This window comes from Bison bison, unplaced genomic scaffold, assembly GCF_000754665.1.
Source record: "Bison bison bison isolate TAMUID 2011002044 unplaced genomic scaffold, Bison_UMD1.0 scf7180017864037, whole genome shotgun sequence".
NCBI lineage: Eukaryota > Metazoa > Chordata > Mammalia > Artiodactyla > Bovidae > Bison > Bison bison.
This window is the reverse complement of record NW_011494609.1, coordinates 2,734,396-2,749,808: the sequence shown is the minus strand read 5'-3', so window position 1 is coordinate 2,749,808 and position 15,413 is coordinate 2,734,396. Positions and strand designations below refer to the sequence as shown.

At 47.4% G+C, this 15,413-nt stretch overlaps 1 protein-coding gene across 3 annotated transcripts in view; it reads left to right on the top strand.

The window, feature by feature from the left end:
- Positions 1–4,827: 4,827 nt before the first annotated feature.
- CHAF1B (chromatin assembly factor 1, subunit B (p60)) overlaps positions 4,828–15,413 on the top strand; it is a 27,275-nt gene continuing 16,689 nt past the window's right edge. For all 3 annotated transcript variants that reach the window (XM_010834841.1, XM_010834840.1, XM_010834839.1), the window contains exons 1-7: positions 4,828–4,904; positions 5,529–5,743; positions 6,640–6,772; positions 7,480–7,597; positions 8,603–8,706; positions 12,917–13,013; positions 14,822–14,906. In XM_010834841.1, the coding sequence (XP_010833143.1) occupies positions 5,618–5,743; positions 6,640–6,772; positions 7,480–7,597; positions 8,603–8,706; positions 12,917–13,013; positions 14,822–14,906 (663 nt within the window). In that variant the 5' untranslated portion in view covers positions 4,828–4,904; positions 5,529–5,617. The remainder of the gene's footprint in view (positions 4,905–5,528; positions 5,744–6,639; positions 6,773–7,479; positions 7,598–8,602; positions 8,707–12,916; positions 13,014–14,821; positions 14,907–15,413) is intronic.

The window sequence follows — 15,413 nt, the reverse complement described above, 5'->3', positions numbered from 1 at the left end:
TTCTTGCCTGGAGAATCCCAGGGACAGGGGAGCCTGGTGGGCTGCCGTCTATGGGGTCACACAGAGTCAGACACAACTGAAGCGACTTAGTAGCAGCAGGGCAATAATAAATACTTACTGTATATCATTACATATTATCTATAATTACATTATGTAAACTATATGATAATATTCACTGTAATCACTTAACCGGTAGTTTCTCATTTTCTACTAGTTTACTGTGTTCTTAAATTTTTTTTTTCAGTATCAGATATTTTAAGCTCTATAATGGAAATTTTGGGGTTTTTTTTTGGGAGGTGCATACTGGGTGGCTTATGGGATCTTAGTTTCCTGACCAGCAATGGAACCAGGGCCCCCAGCAGTGGAAGCACAGGGTCCTAACCACTGGACCACCAGGGAATTCCCTCTATAATGGGAATTTTCAAATGTATACAAAAGTACAGAAACTGTTCACTGCAGCCCTGTTTACAATAGCGAGGACATGGAAGCAACCTAAATGTCCATCAACAGAAGAATGGATAAAGAAGATGTGGTACATAAATCCAATGGAATATTACTGAGCTATAAAAAAAGAATGAAATAATGCCATGTAGAGCAATGTGGATGGGACCTAGAGAGTGTCATTGCGAACTAAGAGAAAGACAAATATATGATATTGGTTATATGTGGAACCTAAAAAAGATACAAATGAACTTATCTGCAGAACAAATAGATTTATAGATGTAGAAAACAAATTTATGGTTAACGGGGTAAAAGGAAGAGGGAGGGATAAATTGGGAGATTGGGATTGATATGTACACACCACTATATATAAAGTAGATAACCAAGGACTTACTGTATAGCATGGGGAACTCTTCAGTACTCTGTAATGGCCTATGGGGAGAAGAATCTAAAAAAGTGGGTGTATGTGTAACATTTACTTGGCTGTACACCTGAAACTAAAAACATTGTAAATCAACTATACTCCAATAAAAAGGAAAGTAGAAAAACTGTTACAATGAACTCATGTGCACCCATCACTTCAACAGTTTCCAACTCATGGTCAATCTTGTTTTACCTGTATTCCCATTAACATCCCTCTGGTAATAATTTGTGTGTGTGATTGTAAATATTGACTAATTTTTTATTGTGGAAGTATATACCATTTTTAAGTGTATGATTCAGAGGCATGCAGTACATTCATATCATTGGGCAACTACCTACACCATCCATTTCCAGAACTTTTTCATCATTTCGAATAAACTGTATCCTGTAAACAATAACTCCCCATTCCCACCTGTCCCCTGGTGGCCTCTGCTTTCTGTCTCTACAAATTTGCTTATTCTAGATATCTAAGTGGAATCATAACGTATTTGTTCTTTTGTGTCTGGCTTATTTCACTTTGCATAACATTTTTAAGGTTCATCTATATTGTTGCAAATATCAGTTTGATTCCTTTTTAAGGCTGAATGATACTACATTGTATGGATGTACCATATTTTATCCATTCATCCATCCATGGACATTTAAGTTGGTTCCACTTTTTGCTATTAAGAATGCTGCTATGGACACTATTGTATAAATATCTATTGTTGTCTTTGCTTTTAATTCTTTGGGGCACATACCTAGGAGTGGCATCTTCCTTTTTTTCCCTCCTCTTATCTGTGCTTTTCAAACAACTAGATTATCTACAGCACATATTAGTCATTCCCACTCCCAAGTCCTCTAAATTCGAGCCATAACTCAAGAGAACATCTAAAAACTACATTGTCCTAGCTTCCTGTAGACTTAAGGACCATCCAGTCGTATTCATCAACATGAGACATCGTTTGTAGACAATTTGTATACCTTTTGTGAAACTGGCTAAAAGCGTTTGACTAGCATTTATGTAAGAATCCATGACAACTCTTGACTAAAAATGCCAGAAAAGAAAAATTTTTTAAAAAGTCATCACAAGTTGGCTGCTCAGATAAACTTGTATTTCTTTTCATCAAGGCTTTGCATCACAGGGTATTTGTTTCCTTGCCTTCCAGGAAACTCACAGGTAAAATGTCACATTCGGAAAATTAACCCATTTCAAAAGGCCATGCTACATCCATTTCTGCCTTCTGATTAACAACCTCACTTTAAAATGTTAAATTCTATTTTTAGGAAGTGTTCATAAGCACATCTGTTAATTGAGGTATACTGTAAGCAATCCAGGTACTGAACAATCACATAGTTTTGAATTCTCCAAAATTATCTAGAAAAAAGCAAAATATCCCAATTTTTGTTTGCCAAAGGAGCAAGAGACCTGATTGAATTCAGGGCCAAGACATCCAGAGAGAGAAGAGGGGAAAGCTGGGGAGTGGGAGAGTCACGGGGGGAGGCTGGCAAGCCGTCTTCTGCAAGGTTGCACAGGATAGGACTTGCTTTACAAAACCCCTTGGATTTGAAGGCCCAGAAACCTGTCAGTCAGCACAAGGAGATTGTCTGTTTATCTAGACCAATGTCATTTCAACCAAGCTCCCAGACTAATGTATGGAATCAGGATTCCAATTAATTTAGAAGGAGAAATGAAACCCCTTGAAGAGGGCATGGCAACCCACTCCAGTATTCTTGCCTGGAGAATCCCATGGACAGAAGAGCCTGGTGGGCCACAGTCCATAGGGTCACAAAGAGTCAGACACAACTGAAGCAACTGAGCACACATGCTCGCACATGAAACACACATGTCCACACGACCTGCTTGTTAATGTCCAGAGACTTCTGGGTCATTGATCCACCCGTCCTTTCCCACGGCCAGGTCCCACTTCCTCTTTGTATCTCTATTGTTGACAGTGAGTTTCTTTACCTTCAATTCTCATTTCCCAGAGCTGCTCATTCCAAAACTCTTATCACTTGAAACCCACTTTAAGTGTCTCCTTTTCAAACTTTCTTTGATCCTTCAAATCTAAAGCTCGCTCACATTCAGGACTGTAAAAGCACATTCTTCCTTTCATGTTCCTTTTCACTGTATTTTGTTGCTGCTTTTGTTCAGTTGCTAAGTCATGTCTGACTCTGCAACCCCATGGACTGCTGCCTGCCAGGCTTCCCTGTCCTTTACTATCTCCCAGTTTGCTCAGACTCATGTCCATTGAGTTGTTGATGCCATCCAACCATTTCATCCTCTGTCACCCCCTTCTTTTGCCATCAATCTATTCCAGCATCAGGGTCTTTTCCAATAAGTTGGCTCTGTGCATCAAGTTGTCCAAGTATTGAAACTTCAGTTTCAGCATCAGTCCTTCCAATGACTATTCAGGACTGATTTCCTTTAGGATGGACTGATTGGATCTCCTTGCAGTCTAAGGGACTCTCAAGAGTCGTCTCCAACCACAATTCAAAAAATCAGTTCTTCGGCGCTCAGCCTTCTTTATGGTCCAACTCTCACATCCATACACGACTACTGGAAAAAGCATATCTTTGACTATATGGACATTTGTTGGCAAAGTGATGTCTCTGCTTTTAAATATGCTGTCTAGGTTGGTCACAGCTTTTCTTCCAAGGAGCAAGCATCTTTTAATCATGCCTGCAGTCACTGTCCACAGTGATCTTGGAGACCAAGAAAATAAAATCTGTCACTGATTCCACTTTTTCCCCATCTATTTGCCATGAAGTTATGGGACCAGATGCCATAATCTTTGTGTTTTGAACGTTGAATTTTAAGCCAGCTTTTCCACTCTCCTCTTTCACGCTCGTCAAGAGACTCGTTAGTTCCTCTTCTCTCTCTGCCATTTGAGTGGTATCATCTGCACATCTGAGGTTGCTGATATTTCTCCCAGCAATCTTGATTCCAGCTTGTGATTCCTCCAGCCCAGTATTTCGCATGATGTACTCTGCATATAAGTTAAATAAGCAGGGTGGCAATACACAACCTTGACATACTCCTTTTCACTTTATTTTTTAATTATAATTATTTGGATACATGACAGGAGGCCTGAAGACCATTTCTGTGGTTTATTTATTTTGAAACACTAGTGACCAAAACAGGTTATAGCTGTCAGATAGTCACTGCACTAGTGAAAGTCGTGGTAGTCTTGGGTGAGTCTCAGAGTTACAGTGTCGCCACCTGTCCTAGAGGAGGGCCCTCCTTTTTGTTTTACCAGACTGCAAATTCTCCTGAGGGTAAGTCTGCTTTTGAACTGTGGTGTTGGAGAAGACTCTTGAGAGTCCCTTGGACTGCAAGGAGTTCCAACCAGTCCATCCTAAAGGAAATCAGTCCTGAATATTCATTGGAAGGACTGATGCTGAAGCTGAAACTCCAGTACTTTGGCTACCTGATGCGAAGAACTGACTCATTGGAAAAGACCCTGATGCTGGGAAAGATTGAAGGCCGGAGGAGAGGGGACGACAGAGCATGAGATGTTTGGATGGTATCACCGACTCAATGGACATAAGTTTGAGTAAGCTCCGGGAGTTGGTGATGGACAGCGAGGCCTGGCGGTGCGGCCGTCCAAAGGGTCGCAAAGAGTCGGACACGACTGAGCTACTGAACTGAACTGAAGTCTGTGTCAGCTTCGCTCTCCACTGTGTATCCAGGTCCAGCATAGGGTCCAGCATATAGCAGATGCTCAGTAAATGTTTGCTAAGAATGTTTGCTAAATTAACAAGGGAAGAAGTGATTGGACTCCCTCATTCTTCCACCGATGCGTCGGTCCGCAGGGAAATAAACCGGCGGGAGCCAGCCCAGTGTCTGAGGGCGCTGGTCACGCCTCCGCGGCGGGACAGGGCCTCTGTGGAGCCCCGCCCACGAGGAGGTGAACACTCAGTCTTTAGAGCCCCGCCCACGCGGAGGCGGGGAGTCCCGCGGCCCCGCCCACAAGAAGGCCGGGCCTGCGGCGCGCGGGAAGCGGTGCGCGCGCGGCGGCGGGAGCTGGTGGCCCAGCGGCCTGAGCGTTTCTCTTCAGGTACTGGTTCTCCCGCGCGGACTCTCGCGTCCCCACGCTTTCCAGGCCGGGCCTGGGTGAGGGGTGAGGGGCCAGGTTAGGGTGGCGAGCGGCCCTCGCCGAGGGCCAGCCGCAAGGACCCGGGAGAGCTTCGGAGAAGCGCGCGTGTGCGCGGCTGGCCCCCGGCCCGGCCTCAGTGCCCCCGGCGGCCTCCTCTCAGCCAGGTCTCAGGTCCGGTTCCGGCTGCCCCCTCGTCCCCGGCCTCGGTCGGCTCGCCGAGCAGCCCTTCCCCCGCGGCCCCGGCCCTCCCTCACCCCCGGTACCCGTCGCCCCGGGGCGCCCACCCCCTGATCCCTGGGCTCGCCCCCCTCTCAGCTTGGCCTGGCCCGGCCCGGGCCTTGCTTTCCCCTCCCTGGGTGTCCGTCCCTCGTTGCTCTTCCGGACGTTCCCGGAGAATAAACTGAAAACAACCGAGGACTCCGCGAACCACTTAAGGAGGAGCTGCGAGGGTTGCGTCAGAGGGCCGCACTGACATCCTCTCCCAGGGCAGCGTCTTTAATGGTAGGCAGGGCTCCTGGCTCAGGCTTGAGCGTTCAGTGCCTAGTCCTCGGCTCGAAGATTCATCTCATCACTAACCATTTGCAGCTCTCTCTCCTCCGTCTTTGGAGAACCAACGGGGGCACTCCCCACCACCCCCTGAGGAACTGTGTTTCGCTCCTTGAAGACCCCGGAGGATGAAAGTCATCACTTGCGAGATCGCCTGGCACAACAAGGAGCCGGTGTACAGCCTGGATTTCCAGTATGGAGCCGCCGGGAGGATCCACCGGCTAGCCTCCGCTGGGGTGGACACGGCTGTCAGGGTAAGTGGGGCACGGGGAATGGGAAGGGCCCAGGAAGCAACGTTGAAGTGGCGTTCTCCATTCTTGTGTTTTTATAATGACTATTAAACGCAGGGCTTCCCAGGTGGCCGGCTCGGCGGTAAAGAATCTGCCAATGCAGGAGACGCAGGTTCGATCTCTGATCCAGGAAGATCCCTCTGGAGGAGGGAATGGCAGCCCACTGCAGTATTTTTTTCCCCTGGGAAATCCCATGGACACAGGAGTCTGGGGTTGCAAAGAGTCGGACAGGACTGAGCATGCACACTGCAGGCAATCATCACAAATTATTGTACTAAGTTACCTAGCCCAGGGGCTTCCCAGGTGGCACTAGCGGTAAAGAATTCGCTTGCTAAAGGCAGGAGGTGCCAGTTGGATCCCTGGGTGGGGAAGATCTCCTGGAAGAGGAAATGGCAAATCCACTCCAGTATTTTGGCCTGGAGAATCCCATGGACAGAGGAACCTGGTGGACTACAGTCCATGGGGGTCTCAAAGAGTCGGACACAACTGAGCAACAAAGTGTATGTATATGTGTGTCCAGCCCAGATGGATAATTTGTCAGGACCTTGAGTCAACAGTGAGGCAATAGAGAGCAACTTTCTTCCTAGGGTCCTGTTACATAGACTGATGTCACTGGATGTGGTGATGTTATTATTTCAGAACCCTGAGGCCAGTTTCCTCTAGGGGAAGAGTTTGCACAAGGAGGAGGTGGGAGGCAGTGGCACAGGAGGTTTATGTTTCAGATAGGAGTTACTTCCTCTTACGTTTCGAAACAGAAACTAAATTTTCTTTCTGAAAATCAGTACAGGGTTGTTTTAGTAGGTGCAGTATGAAGCCTGCTCACTACATGTTTCTCTGAATGAGTGTTTTTGTATCAACAGGTCTGGAAGGTAGAAAAAGGACCAGATGGAAAGGCCATCGTTGAATTTTTGTCCAATCTTGCTCGCCATACCAAAGCGGTCAATGTCGTACGTTTTTCTCCAAATGGGGAAATTTTAGCATCGGGAGGGGATGGTGAGTATTTTACTTTGAATCTTTAGAAACCAGATACACACATGTCTCATAGTCAATACTGAGATTTGAGCTAGATATACTTTCTCATTTCAGAGGTTGCTTGACCCTCTGAATCTGTCATTTAGATAATTTAGGGGAGTTACGGGGATATGTTATGGGGAGTATTTCATTCTTTTTTTATAGCTCAGTAATATTCCATTGGATTTATGTACCACATCTTCTTTATCCATTCTTCTGTTGATGGACATTTAGGTTGCTTCCATGTCCTCGCTATTGTAAACAGGGCTGCAGTGAACAGTTTCTGTACTTTTGTATACGTTTGAAAATTCCCATTATAGAGGGAATTCCCTGGTGGTCCAGTGGTTAGGACCCTGTGCTTCCACTGCTGGGGGCCCTGGTTCCATTGCTGGTCAGGAAACTAAGATCCCATAAGCCACCCAGTATGCACCCCCCAAAAAAACCCCCAAAATTTCCATTATAGAGCTTAAAATATCTGATACTGAAAAAAACAATTTAAGAACACAGTAAATTAGTAGAAAGTTTTGTTCAGAAGGGAAACTTGCTGTTCCTGCCCGAATTCTTAGAGGTAAATCCTCATGGCCATAGTGTCTGTAGATATTGTAGATATTGTTTAATGTCCTAAAAATCCAGAAGTGAAGAGGCCACACAGGAAAGCATGACTTGCGTTTAATCGACTCACTCTGCAGATGCTGTCATTCTGCTCTGGAAGGTGAATGATAACAAGGAGCCGGAACAGGTTGCTTTTCAGGACGAGGATGAGGCTGAGCTGAACAAGGAGAACTGGACTGTCGTAAAAACCCTGAGGTAACCTTGGGAGGGACCTGCGGAGGGGTTAGCTTTAGGACCTGAATGCATTCAGCTGATAGGCATTTAGACTTTCATATCTCACTTAAAGCTTTTACTTGTGCAAGACAGTAATGCAGGCATAGTTTAAAACAGCAGCCCCCCAATATTTTTGGCACCAGGGACAGGTTTTGTGGAAGACAGTTTTTCCACAGACTAGGGGTGAGGGGTGATTTCAGGCTGATTCAAGTGCATTACATTTTTTGTGCACTTTATTTCTGTTATTATTATGACATTATAATATATAATGAAATAATTATACAGTTGTCACTTGCTGCTCAGTGATAGAGTTTGCATATGAGTCTGCAGGCAGTTGATTCTTCATGGTCTCCCGCAGTCCTCCTCCCCAAGCCACTCCCCAGAGCTCACATCATGGCCTGAGCTCCACCTCGGATCATCAGGCATTAAATTCTCACAAGGAGCCTACCACCTGGGTACCTCTCAAGCACCATCAGGGCTCGAGGCCCTGTGAGAATCCAGAGCCACCTCTGACCTGAGAGGAGGCGGGGCTCAGGCAGTAATACGATCGCCAGGGAGTGGCTGGAAATACACAGGAAGCTTCACTCGGCTCCTCCTGCCTCCTCAGGCCTCCTCCTAGCCTCCTGCCGGCCAGCTCAGTTCCTAACAGGCCACGGGCTGGTACCAGTCCAGGGGTTGGGGACCCCTGGCTTAAAAAGATAAAAATATGGATTAAAATGGATTTTCCATTAAAAGCCATTAAAATAGGTTTTCCTAGTTTCTCTTATAAAATTTTCTTTAGTAAACTTGAATCAATTTTAAAGATACAAGTATCCTTGAAGGTAGTACTTTATAGCTACAGCTAATATAGCTATGTAGCTCTAGTGGGAATTCTACAATCCCATTGCATGGGCCTTGAGTTTGCCTTTAAATTTTTGACATTTGTTTTTTTTCCTCTCCTCAAGACAAGAATTGCTTTTTCTTTTCTTTTTCCTCTTTGGATTCTAGGGGCCACTTAGAAGACGTGTATGATATTTGCTGGGCAACTGACGGGAATTTAATGGCTTCTGCCTCTGTGGACAACACGGCCATCATGTGGGACGTTAGTAAAGGTAGCTGATGTGTTTTTGCTATTGTTGGGGGGAAAATGCAAGTGTTAGTCATTCAGTCATGTCCGATTCTCTGCAACCCCGTGTACTACAGCCTGCCAGACTCCTCTACCCATGGAATTTCCCAGGCAAGAGTACTGAAGTGGGTTGCCATTTCCTCCTCCAGGGGATCTTCCTGACCTAGGGTTGGAACCAGGTCTTCTGCATTGCAGGCAGGGTCTTTGCTGTCTGAGCCACCAGGAAAGCCCATTATTAGGGGAGCAATATTCCAAGTGGCTGAAAAGCTGAACCATGAAACGCTTCAGAAGAGTTTCTTTAGCGAACTGAAACAGAAGTTTAGCTGGACAGCTTAGGGATTATCCCCGTATGCCAGGGATGCAGTCGGAATGTATGAGGTTTAGCAGTGGTGTTATGAGTCATGAGTTGCTGATGCCAAAGCAAGGTAGACACCGAGCGCCTGGGGGTGCAGACATGACGAGGGAGCAGGTGGGGAGGGACAGGGCTGATCCCAGCCTTCACGGACCTGAGGATCTTGGAAGGTTATCAGGTCATCATCATCAGTGGGGCATTGCCTGCTCGATGTAGTGGTAGCTGTGATCAGGTTTCCCTTGTAGCTCAGCTGGTAAAGAATTCACCTGCAATGTGGGAGACCTGGGTTTGATCCCTGGGTTGGGAAGACCCCCTGGAGAAGGGAAAGGCTACCCACCCCAGTATTCAGGCCTGGAGAATACCATGGACTGTATAGTCTTTGGGGTCACAAAGACTCGGACACGACTGAGTGACTTTCACTTCACTTCATGGTCAGGTTTACATTTCAGGACATCAAATAAAGCAAAGGATACCTCGCTGCTTTGAAAGAACCTGTTTTGGAGGGGTGTGGGAGGAAGTGGGAGGTAAACATGTGAGAAGTTAACTACAGTTTGAAAGTAGCAGTGGTGGCCAGTGCCTAACCACTTTCCCCCGCCGCAGTCCTGCAGTCAAGCTTGGTGTTTTCTCCCAAACCTCTTCCTCTCCTCTCCTTTATCTGGTCATTCTCCACCAGCCCAGATACCCAGGTCAGGGGTCAGGCTGTGGCTGTTGGCATCCTCTGCAGTCTCAGTGCTGCATCCGCCCAGTTTCCGTCCACGCTGTAAAAGCCTCTCTTGTGTTAATAGTTCCGTGCTGTCCACTGAAGCAGCTTCTCTTGCCTCCTCTGTGTCACACACACTCTTTCTAATCAGTCCGCGACATTTCTGCCGAGGGGAGGACCAGCGTGACCAGCATCCTCATCTTCTTTTTCCCAAACCTTGATATTTTGGTGTCTGCGGACACTCCATCCAGCACCTCTGAAACCAGCTGTAATGACCTTGAACACTGCCAGCACTCTGGGCACTCTTGCAGGTGCTGGAAAGTACCCAAATATGATGGTCAAGTTCTAGCAGGTTGTGAATAAGTACGCAAACGTCCATCCAATGTTAGGAAGTGATAGCGCCCTGAGGGGGTCAGAGAGTGGTCGGGTGATCAAGAAGGCTTCTCTGAACACGTGGAGTTTGAAAAGAAACTGGAATGAAGTTGGGGAGTGAGCTGTGTGCATTGTTTCGGGGAACGGTGTTCCTGCATGTGGGAACAGCAAGTGCGGAGGCCCTGTGGCTGGAACGGCTTGTTGTGTCCAGGCAACAGGAAATTGAGGGTGTGCAGGAGCAGGAGGGGGAAGGAGGACCTGAGGCTGGAGGGTGGTGGTGGGCCCGGCCACCCGGGTCAGGTCTCAGGTTATCCTAGGTGTGATCGTGAGCTGCCAAAGGGCTTTGAGCAATAGAGCAACCTGATTTTACTTATTAGCACGTGGCATGCTGATCCTGGGACAACAGAGAAGGGGGCAGGGGGAGGAACAGTTTTTAAGGAGTGTGGAAATAGAGACTTTATTGTAAGCCTTTGTTTTAAACGTGTAACATGGGCAAGGTTATTCAAAGTCAGTAAGTTTTTGTATTTGTGGATTTGCACGTGCTGTGATTCTATCTACTGCCCATCACCTTCAGTTCAGTTCAGTCGCTCAGTCCTGTCCTACTCTTTGTGACCCCACAGACTGCAGCAGGCCGGGCCTCCCTGTCCATCACCAACTCCCAGTTTACTCAAACTCATGTCCATTGAGCCAGTGAGGCCATCCAACCATCTCATCCTCTGTCATCCCCTTCTCCTCCCGCCTTCAACCCTTACCAGCATCAGGGTCTTTTCAAATGAGTCAGTTCTTTGCATCAGGTGCCAAAGTATTGGCGTTTCAGCTTCTGCATCAGTCCTTCCAATGAATATTCAGGACTGATCTCCTTTAGGATGGACTGGTTGGATCTCCTTACAGTCCAAGGGACTCTCAAGAGTCTTCTCCAACACCACAGCTCAAAAGCATCAATTCTTTGGCTCTTAGCTTTATTTACAGTCCAACTCTCACATCCATACATGACCACTGGAAAAACCATAGCTTTGACTAGATGGACCTTTGTTGGCAAAGTAATGTCTCTGCTTTTTAATATGCTGTCTAGGTTTGTCATAACTTTTCTTCCAAGGAGCAAGTGTCTTTTAATTTCATGGCTGCAGTCACCATCTGCAGTGATTTTGACTCCAGAGCTGAAAAATGCCCACTTGGTCCGCACTTGTCTTGTCTGCTGTCCGCTGTCCCAGAGCTGGGCATCTGTCTCTGAAGACCTGTCCTCTGACAGCTCTGATAGGGACACCTCAGGCCAGGCGGCCTGCCCCCCACATCAGCACATCTGCGGCTGGTCCCTCAGCACCTCCACTTCTTGCTCGTCTCCTTCCAGGAGCCCCGCAGTCCACTGAGCCCTCTGCTTCCTGGTCTGTCGGCCCCTCCGGCCTCTTGTATTCTCCCTGTCCAGCTTGTTTCCCAAGGGGATCATGTACGAACACAGACCGTCTTCGTCCACCTGCCCCACCAAGACAAACCCCAGCCCAGGATCGGCTGTGGTCCTGGTCCCGGGCTGAGCACAGCTGGTCACAGACCCACACACTGCACCCCGAGCCCCTGCAAATGCGTCCCCAGCAGCCTCCGGGGGCGGGTGGGTGGTCCCAAGGTCCCTGCCCCTTTTGCTTGTGAGGTCCAGTCCCACCCCTGTTTCCTCAATAGCCTCCCCCACAAACCTCCGAAGATCTCCTGAAACTACTTCTTCACCCCCAGCCACCTTAATCTCAGCAGACTCCCAGAGAAGAGCCTCATGAAGGGGAGGGGGACGGACAGTTACTCTGACATCTGTGGTGTGCACACGAAGGTCCCTGGCGACCTCGAGGCCTGCGGTTTTAGGGGGCAGTGGTGGGTGTGGGGAGCGGGTGCCCCTGGCAGAAGATTGAGTAAGTGAGAGGCGAGGAAATCGCCAGAGTGAGTGGCCAGGTGTAGAGTGCTCCCCCCAAAAGAGGGTTTTGTTTCTCAAAGACTGGCCAAGGCTTCCTAACCCCCTCCTCGGTTCTTCCAGGTTGTCTTTGTGTGCGACTGGTTTTATCCTCCACGTTTCTCCCCCAAAGCCCTTTCCCATCCTGGCCCGCCTTGCTTTGGGGCAGACCCTTGGCTCTCACCCAGTCTCCTGTCCCCTTCCTACTAATGACACTTCCTGTGCGTGCTCTCTTCAACCCTCAGCTTCATCCTTGAGATGCAGGTCACTTCCCAGCTCAGCGTTGCGCCGAGCCGCACTGTGAGCCCCCAGAACCTTTCTCTCGCACATGAGGGTGTTGCACACACCAGCGGTCTCAGCTGCCTGTCATTTCCCCGAATGCCAAGCTGGCTTTCACCCCATGGGTTTGCTCAGAATGCTGCCTTCTCTCCCCGCTGGCCCCGCATGTCCTGCCTTACCTGGAGACCTGAACTCTGAGCTCACGCCTTCACCCTTGCCCCCTGCTTTCTTGCAGCTGCCCCTCGTCCTCCCCATGGTGTCTGTGTGTGCCCTGTGGTGGTCTGTTCCCCCCTCCCACTGACCCTGCCACTCGTATTCTTTCTCTCCAGCTTGCTCTCCAAGGGGATTGTGTGTGCATAGCTGCCACCGGGAGCTCTGAGCTCCCTGGGAGCGGGCACCACGTGAAGTTATCTTTGACCCCAGAGCCTGACGTGGGATTTGGTACAGAGGCTCAATCGCCCGGTGCTGAATGATGGAACAGCAAAGGAATAATACTTAAATTGTGGTTTATACCATTTGTGCATTAGCGGGTTTTAGTAATGTGTTGTATGCTTTATCCATAGGCCAGAAGATCTCAATTTTTAATGAACATAAAAGTTACGTACAAGGAGTAACCTGGGATCCTTTGGGTCAATATGTTGCTACCCTGAGCTGTGACAGGTAAGTTAGTATTTGATGAGTTGTCCTCATCTCTGTTAGCTTTAAATTTTCTTCAGAGGTATTTTTATTACAGCTTAACCAATATAAAGCACAATCTAGCTTTGATTCTTTTGTTCCTGATTTCATAGAAAGCGTTTTATTTTACTGTTATTCTTAAAACAGAGTAAGAAATTGGAAACTGATTAGGACAAAAGCCTTACACAAAGTTAGTACTTAAGTCTTTATTGAATGGGTGAGTGAATGCAGAAATGGCTCTGAGTTAAATCTGAACTTTTTTAAAGAAAAAGTCTTTTATAAATATGACTTAGGAAAGAAGAGATACCTAGTGGTAAGGTTGGATATTTATTTCATTTTTTTGATTAGTGTTTACTGCTACAGTGATTTTAACAACTCCGTTTAAATTAATTTGAAAAGAAGATATTTTGTCTTGTTTTCCTCCTTGTTTCAAAGAGGTCCTGTTGCTGTATTTACTGGTGTAATTAAATACAGTAATTTAATTGTGTTCTTGGAACAAAGAATTTTTTAAAAAGCCAGGAGGATTTCCCTGGTGGTCCAGTAGTTAAGACTCTGTGCTCCCACTGCAGGGGACCTGGGTTCAATTCCTGGTCAGGGAACTAGATCCTACAGCTGCAACAAGGCCTGGTGTGGCCAAATTAAAAACAACAGCAACAACAGAGGCACCAGTCATTGCTCACCAGTCATAACAGTCCTTTTTCACGTCTCTTCAGCTTTGCTTCTCAGATTTATAATGGTCCTGCTCTAGCCATTTGCAGATTTGTTTTAGATTGAAAATTATCACCAGAAAAAAAGTACATAATGACATTTTTAATATAGAGCATATAGAGCCAAATTATACTAAAGTCTTTTGTTAGGTTTATTACTGCCATAATTGAGAAGTGCCTCCCCTGGTGACTCCAATGGTTAAGAATCTGCCTGCAGTACAGGAAACCCAGGTTCAATCTCTGGGTCGGGAAGATCCCCTGGGGTAGGAAATGGCAACCCACTCCAATGTTCTTGCCTGCAGAATTCCATGGACAAAGGAGCCTGGTGGGCTACAGTCCATGGGGTCTCAGAATCAGACACAACTGAGTGACTAAGCACATACAGCTAATTTTAAGTATAACAAACTGGATTTCAGATAACCCTGGAATGAAAACACTAAGGAAGAATTAGTGTTTATCTTTTGAAGAATCTCCTGTAACATTTCAGTTGTCATTTATTTTCTGGTATATGTGGGGGAATTCTTTGGCTTTGCCCCAGTGACATGTGGGATCTTAGTTCCCCAACCAGGGATTGAACCCATGCCCTCTGCAGTGGAAGGGCTGAGTTATAACCACTGGACTGCCAGGGTAATCCCCTGGTGTATGTGTTTTATTCAACACTCAGGAGTGAAACAGTCTGATTGGCTTGGGGAATAATATATTACCAACAACCAGTTTACCTGCTAGTGTTTTCCTTACTCTTGCAAATCCCTGAGGCCAAGACCCTTCCACACAAAATCAACTTCACAACAGTCGTGCAGATGGCCATTGGGCCACACGTCCAAGACCCGAAGTTCATCTCCCTTGACAAGTTGAAACATTCCATAAAAAAGTGAAATTACAGCGTATTTCCCCCCTTCATTAGCAGTAGCCTTTCAATTGTTAATATTTGCCCGAGTCATTCAGTTAAGTGTGAAAGTCTTTGGTCAGTGGTTTTGCAGGCCGCAAGTTGTTGAAGCAGTCTTTAGTTCTGGTACTAGATTGTTTCTATGGGAAACGTAATTCACTTACTAGAAGAGATAGGTCAGACTTGTCTTCTTTGTTTAGGATCCTGAGGGTGTACAGCACGCAGAAGAAACGTGTGGCTTTTAACGTCTCAAAGATGCTGTCTGGAGTGGGGGCCGAAGGAGAGGTACAGGATTGACATTCATCCCACCTGTGCTTAAGTTGGGACCCAGGAAGCCGTGAGCACCTCTGTATCCTGCGGCTAAGCCCCTGGCGGCCAGGCCCCCACACCTGAACTGCAGTGTGACTTCCTCTCAGACTGCCGAGTCTCAGTGTGGGGGTGCTGGGCTGACCTGAGTGGGAGTGGGGACCTCTGGGGGCCAGGGGAAGAGTAGGTGGTGAAGCTCAGTGGTTTCCAGTCCTGCATGAGCTATGGAGTCACCTGGGCAGCATGTAAAAGTACAGGTGCCTGGGCCTCACCCCCAGAGACGCGTTTCACGTGGCTGGAGGCAGCCAGGGCCCCAGGTCTGATGTGCAGTGAGGGCCAGGAACCACTGACCAGGAGCGTCCCAGCCCTAGGCAACAGGAAGGCAGGTGGGTCCAGCACCTTCCAGGCAGGTAGAGGGGCAACTCGGGCCACTGGGCTGGTACCCAGGAATGGGAAGTGTTCTGATCTTTGGGAAGAAGCGGCAAA